A 7,234-nucleotide genomic window follows, 5' to 3' on the forward strand; every position below is an offset into this window, starting at 1 on the left:
CTACCTCCTGTTCCACAAAGCCTTAAGCTTGTGTGTTCCTCGCCTTTATGGGGAAATGGTTGTGGAGACTCTGGACCTCAGCTCTGGCAGATTCTAAGCCAACAGCAGCTCTGTGCTCTTGGAGCATCAGGACCTAATTTTAGAATCTTTCCTGAACCCACTTTTTTTTTTTTTTTGAATTCAGCTTCTCTTTATCAACTTCCCTGGTGGCTCAGATGGTAAAGTGTTTGCCTACAATGCAGGAAACCTGGGTTCAATCCCTGGGTCAGGAAGATCTCCTGGAGAAGGGAATGGCAACCCACTCCAGTATTCATGCCTGAGAAATTCCATGGACAGAGGAGCCTGGCAGGCTACAGTCCATGGGGTTGCAAAGAGTCGGACACGACTGAGCGACTAACACTTTCTCCTTATCTTGCATCTTCCCACTGCCAGCATGAAGATCATATGTGTATGGTCTCCTGAACAGGAAAGTCCTGCTGAGGGGTCTGCAGGGCCCTTTTCAGGATGATCTTTCCTTCCCCATATTTATGAAATCTCTCCTTTCTGCCTAGTTTTCCCTCTTAGATTAAAGCTTCATGTAGTCCTTCTCAGCTGTTCAATTCTAGATGCCAAGACAAGTGGACTTTTCAAATATGCCCATTGGAATCCTTTTTGTGTGTAATTGTCTTCTCTCTGTCCCAACATACTGATCCATCAGAGGTGCTTAAAGTGGCTCTCTTGAAAACCAGTCTCTTGTGCTTCCCTGCTGAACTGGCCATGTCTCCCCCAGATTTCTCTACCTTGAGGCCCCCATGTCATTGTAGCCACTTCCCATGTATATTCTCATCATGGTCATATAATAGCTAACAATTCCACAGTGCTTACACATGCCAGACACTGCTCTAAGAACTTCGCGTGTATTAAGACATTTAGTCTTTACAGCACTCTGTTTTACAGATAATGAAAGTGAGGCAGAGGGAACTGAAGTGACCTGCTGAAGGCCACATAGCTAGGTGGTGGTGGAGCCAGATTCAGGGTGTATCCTCTTAACACCTGTGTTGTCCTAACTTTCTTGTTCACTTGTTCCTCTGCTGACTCCTTTCCTGGAAGAGATAATTCTGTGGCTCTGGGTTGTAGGACGTGGGCTCTGCCCCTTAAGGCAGGGGCCAGTGTTTTACACAGAGTAGACTCTCCGAAAATGTGTGATATGTGATTATAAGGAGAGAGAGGAAAAAATTGAGAAGAGGAAGTGTTTCCTGGCTTTTGAGATGAAGAAGAGAAGAAAGGATTAGGAAAAGATCACATGAACATGTTAACCCATGGTCTCTGTTCCCAGAGACCCCTTAGCCTACCTACCTGTGGGCTTGACAGGGGAGATTCAGGGTCCTGATCAGGCCTGGGGTCCTGCCAGCGGGTTATGATCAGGCTCTGAATCTGAGGAAGGAGGCAGGTTTCAGTGAGATCTAACTTCAGAAGTGCGTTGATTCTTCTCTCTACCTACCGTGAGAACTGTTGATAGGAGGGAGACCCAGCGGGAGTATCCTCCCCCTCAAGCCAGACCTCTGTGGACATCAGTGCTGCAGCCCTCCCAGGAGAGAACAGTCCTGATGCCCTCACTGAGCTCTGTGCCCAGGAGACTAGGGAGCCTGGCTGTAGAGATGTAGCCTCTATACCTGGAAGGGAATTAGGATCGTGGAGTCATAGGGGTGGTGGTGTGTTCATGCACGTGCATGTGTGTTATGTCCATGTGTGTGCTGGTACACTCTATGTGCTCTCTGTACATGCCTGTGCTCCTGTGCACGTCAGCATGTTGCTGGAAGGAGAGGTGATGGCCTCTGACATCTCTGAGTTTTTTCATCTGCATGGATGACTGTCTAGGTGCAGGTGTCATGTTATGGGGAAGAGATTAAGGTACAAGCTCTGGAACCAGACTTGTACTTGTGCTTAGTCGCTCAGTCGTGTCCGACTCTTTGCAACTCTGTGGACTGTTAGCCCTCCAGGCTCCTCTGTCCCTGGGATTCTCCAGGCGAGAATACTGGAGTGGGTTGCCATGCCCTCCTCCAGGGGATCTTCCCAATCCAGGGATCAAACCCAGGTCTGCCACATTGCAGGCAGATTCTTTACCATCTGAGCTACCAGGGAAGCTGGAACCAGACTTAATAGATTCAAACACCGGCTCTGCCTCTAAGAAGTTATGTGAACTCTGCAAGAGTTAATCTTTTTTGAGTCTAATTTTGATTTTGTTTGCCTTTCTTAAACATTTTATTGCCTTATTATCTTAAGCCAGACTATTGTTTTTGAATTCCAGTTCCATCAGTTATTATATGGGCACATTGGAGCAAGTTATTTAACTTCTCTAATCCACCCTATCCTCAAGTATAAGTGGCACAACAAACACAATTTTTATATAGGTTATTTTTTTTTTAATTTTTCCCTTAAAATTGACTTTATAGGTTAGGTTATAAGTTCACAGAAAAATTCATCAGAAAGTACTGCGAGTCCCCTGTACCCCCTGCCCTTATATACATAGAGCCCTCCATTATTACCCTTCCTCACCATAGGGTATATTTGGTATCATTGATTAACTTACATTGACACATCTTACCCAAAGCCCATAGTTTTACATTAGGCTTCGTTCTAGGTGGTGTCCCTTCTATGGGTTTTAACAAAAATCTAGTGACATGTATCCTTCATTATAGTATCATAGAGAATAATTTCACTGCCTAAAATTCCTGTGCTCCATCTATTCATTCTTTTCTTCCTCAACCCCTGGCACCTACTGATCCTTTTTACTGTCTCTGTAGTTTTGCCTTTTCTGGAATACACTGTTGGAATCATATAGAATGTAGCCTTTTCACATTGGCTTCTTTCAGTTAGGATTTGCATTGAAGGTTCTTCCATGTGTTTTCATGGGTGGGTAGCTCATTTCTTCTTGTAAAAAGTGAAAGTGTGATGTATTAGTTGCTCAGTAGTGTCTGACTTTTTGGGACTCCGTGGACTGTAGCCTGCCAGGCTCCTCTGTTCATGGAATTCACCAGGCAAGAATGCTGAAGTGGATAGCCATTCCCTTCTCCAGGGCATCTTCCTGACTCAGGGACTGAACCCTGGTCTCCTGCATTGAAGTCAGATTCTTTACCATCTGAGCCACCATAGCTGAATACTATTCCATTGCCTGTATTTATCATGGTTTATTTCACCTATCAATATGTATCTTTTTGTAAGTAGCTAGAGATGACTTATTGTACACAGGAAATGCAAAAATTTATTTTGCTGCCTGATGTGAACTGAAAAAAATGCACCACCTGAAAGTTGAGAATTATATATTATTCAGCACACAAAACTGAAGATTTAAGCCCAGGACTCAGCCTCTCAGATCATTCAGAGAGACTGCTCCAAAACTGCAACTGAGAGGTCAGGATATATAGGAGGTTTTGTAACACAGATCAGGCTTTCAGAATATCAAAATATTACTGTTAATTACAGAAAATCAGGCATCTTGAGTTAATGGATTTACCATTTTTCTATGTATCGTTCTCGGTTGCTCAGTCGTGTCCTACTGTTTGCAACTGCATGGACTCTGTCCATGGGATTTTCCAGGCAAGAATATTGGAGAGGATTACCATTTCCTCCTCCAGGGGATCTTCTTGACCCGGGGATCGAACCTGCGTCTCTTGAGCCTCCTTCATTGGCAGGAGAATTCTTTACACTGAGCCACCTGGGAATCCCATTTTCTATGTATGGGAAGATGCAAAAGTCTGGGTTCTTGGAAATAATTTCTTTGCTATGAACCTCAGCTATTCTGGGTCCAGTATCCTGTGCTTTCTCATCTGAGTCTGCTCAGGGTTCATCCTTAGGGGTGACGGTAGTGGCTGTCTGCTGATGGTAGCCTCTATTTTCCCATCCTAGCCTCCCTATCCTCAAGTTTAAAAAGCCCCAACAAGAGCTTTTCTCTGTCTCTTAAAGAAATTCCAATGTTTATTGCTTTTACCAGCTTGGATGATTTCTACTATTTGTTTTATTAAAGTTTAGCTGATTTATTACATTAGTTTTAGGTGTACAACATAGTGATTCAGTATTTTTATAGATTATGCTCAGTTTAAAGTTATTACAAAATAGTGGCTATAGTTTCCTGTGCTATACAATATATCCTTGTTGCTTATTTATTTTATACATTGTAGTTTGTATCTTTTAATCCTCTACCCCTATCTTGCCCCCTACCACTTGCCTTACTCCACTGGTAACCACTTGTTTGTTCTCTGTGAGTCTGTTTCTCTTTTGTTATATTCATTCATTTGTTTTATTTTTTAGATTCCACATAAAAGTGATGACTTAAAGTAGTTGTCTTTGCCTGGCTTATTTCACTAAGCATAATACCCTATAGGTCCATCCATACTGTGGCAAATGGCAGAATTTCTTTCTTTTTTTTGTGGCTGAGTAGTATTTCATTGTATATATACCATATCTTCTTTATTCATTCATTGGTTGAAAGATACTTGGTTGCTTCCATATCATGGCTATTGTAAATAGTGCTCTTGTGAACATGGAGATGGATGTTTCTTTTTGAATTAGTGTTTTTATTTTTCTGACATAGTTCCAGGAGTAGAATAGTAGTTCTATTTTTAGATGTTTGAGTAGGTGCCATACTATTTTCTACAGTGGCTGCACCGATTTACATTCCCACCAACAGTGTACTAGGGATCCTTTTTTTCCATCCTTGCCAACACTTGTTATTTGTAGACTTTTTGATAATTGACATTCTGACAGGTATGAGGTGATATCGCATTGTGCTTTTCATCGGTGTTCTCTGATGATTAGAGCTGTTGAACACCTTTTCAGGTGCATGTTGGCCATCTGTGTATCTTGTTTGGAAACACATCTATTCAGGTTTCATGCCCATTTTTATGGTATTATTTGTTTTTTGATATTGAATTGTATGAGCCATTTATATATTTTGGATGTTAATCAAATATTTTCACCTATATAGTAAGTTGTCTTTTCATTTTGTAGATGGTTTCTGGGGCTGTGCAAAAGTTTTTGAGTTTACTTAGGTCTCATTCAAAAATTTTGCTTTTGTTTCTTTTGCTTTAAAAGGAGACAAATCTCAAAAAATATTGCTACAATTTATGTCAAATAGTGGTCTGCCTATGTTTTCCTCTAGAAGTTTTATTGTTTCAGGCCTTACATTTAGGTCTTTAACTCAAATCTGTTTTTTTCTATGGTTTAATAAAATTGATTTTCAATGTTTGAAATATTCTACCTAATTCCTGTTCTATTGAATCTTCAATTCTCAAAAGCGAAACACTTGCAAAGAACAGTCTTACATCATCCCTCCAAGAAGCCTTTGCTAATTTTCTATCAAATCTATGCTATTACTTATTTAAAAATAGCAAAATTTTATAGTTTCTGGAACACTAGCCAGTGTGAAGCATTTAGAAGAGTTATTTGGGGATAGTTTTATCCAATATATGAATGGTAGAAAATGTTTTCCTACATCTAGATTCCTAGCAGTATTTGGCCTGGAATTGAACATACGTTTGTGTAAAGTGATTGATAGAGACCAAGTGATCTGGCTTCCATGTCAATGCTCTTACTGTGATTCAAGACCAGCTCTCATCACCTCTTTGAGTACCATGTGAAAAATGGCATGCAGGAAGAATAACCTGATCATCTTTTAGTTCATCTCTTAGGTCGTCTCACAGTTATGACATTCCCTATTGTTATTCTTTCTATGACTGAATTCTGCCCCTTAATTTCCTCAAACCCCTCTTCATATCTTTGTTCCTCAGGCTGTAGATGAAAGGGTTCAACATGGGTGTCACTATTGTGTACATAACTGTGGCTACCCGGTCCTTCACCACTGAGTACATGGACAGTGGCCTAAAGTAGACATAGATGATACTTCTATAGAAGAAAACCACCACAGTGAGATGGGAGCCACAGGTGGAGAAGGCCTTCCACTTCCCAGTGGCAGAGGGGATTTTGAGCACAGTGATGATGATTCTCAGGTAGGAGAAGAGAATGCACAGGAAAGGGGTGGCAATGACAGCTAGGGTCTCGGTCATGACCACCATCTGGCTGGATGAAGTGTCAGAGCAGGAGAGCTTGAGCACAGGCTGGGTATCACAAAAGAAGTGCTTGATGACGTGGGAGGCACAGAAAGACAGGCGGGACATGAGTAACACACGCAGCAAGGAGTGCAGGTGAGAGATGGTGCACGAACCCAGCAACAGGAGGAGACAACGCCGTGGGCTCATGACCACATCATAATGGAAGGGGTTGCAGATGGCTACCAGCCGATCTATGGCCATCGAGGCCAGCAAGTAGCTGTCAGTGTTCCCCAAGGCCATGAAGAAGTACATCTGGACCAGGCACCCCACATAGGAGATAAACTTTGTCTCTGAGAGTAAGTTCACCAGCATGTTGGGCACAATGACTGTTGTGAAGCAGATATCCATGAAGGACAGGTTGCTGAGGAAAAAGTACATAGGGGTGTGGAGCCGGGAGTCAGAGTGGATGGCCAGGATGATGAGTCCATTCCCCACCAGGGTGACCAGGTACATAACAAGGAATAGAGTAAAGAGGGGTTTCTGCATCTGGGGGTTGGAAGAGATGCCCAGGAGGATAAAGCCTGAGATGCTGCTGCTATAGTTCTTCATGTCCTTGACCTCTGGTCAGGGTTTGGAGGCACCGTGGGAGAGATGTGAAGGGCAATTTGACCGAGATGCCTCCTTCCCTAATCTCCAGCCTAGAAGAAAAAGAAACCCACTGTCATTATTAGGATTTTAAAGAATATCTCCTTCAAGAAACGACAGAGATCAGGGAATAAAATCCAAGAATGAGAAAGGTAAACAAGTCCAAGCCAAGTCTCCTGTAGAGAGTCTCCTGTAGGGACTACAAGTCTCCTCTAGTCCCTACAGGAGAAACTAAATTTTTCCCTTGTATTCTTAGGAACTTATAATTTGTCTGAGCTCTTCTCAATTCTCTGTGGGAAGATATCTCTTAAGTTCTTTCTTGACAAAATTTGTAAATTCCCCTTCTGCCTGCTTTTTTCTTATTTTGAAAGGGAAGAGGCTATTGAGTTCCCTCATGGGTCAAGATGCTTCCATACAAGGGGTCCCTAGGAATGAGGTTCTCTCATCAGGATCCTCTCCTGCTCACTGTCCAGAGGTGGTGGTGGTGGTGGTGGTGGTGGGACAAAAGTGAGCACTGGATTTCATCAGTGCTCCTCAGTAGCCACAAAGTTCAGTTGAGACTC

The 7,234-nt window shown here is 42.5% G+C and overlaps 1 protein-coding gene across 1 annotated transcript; it reads right to left on the reverse strand.

Annotated features, from left to right (window-relative positions):
- Positions 1-5,705: 5,705 nt before the first annotated feature.
- Positions 5,706-6,735, reverse strand: LOC122702966 (olfactory receptor 1L4-like). The gene has a single exon (XM_043916989.1). It carries the CDS (start codon positions 6,633-6,635, stop codon positions 5,706-5,708), a length of 930 nt encoding a protein of 309 aa, XP_043772924.1. The 5' UTR covers positions 6,636-6,735.
- Positions 6,736-7,234: the final 499 nt, after the last annotated feature.

The sequence above is a fragment of the Cervus elaphus genome, chromosome 11, assembly GCF_910594005.1.
Source record: "Cervus elaphus chromosome 11, mCerEla1.1, whole genome shotgun sequence".
NCBI lineage: Eukaryota > Metazoa > Chordata > Mammalia > Artiodactyla > Cervidae > Cervus > Cervus elaphus.

Excerpts from the sequence above, each read along its gene's own strand:
- LOC122702966 (XM_043916989.1), bottom strand. The coding sequence starts at position 6,635 with ATGAAGAACTATAGCAGCAGCATCTCAGGCTTTATCCTCCTGGGCATC.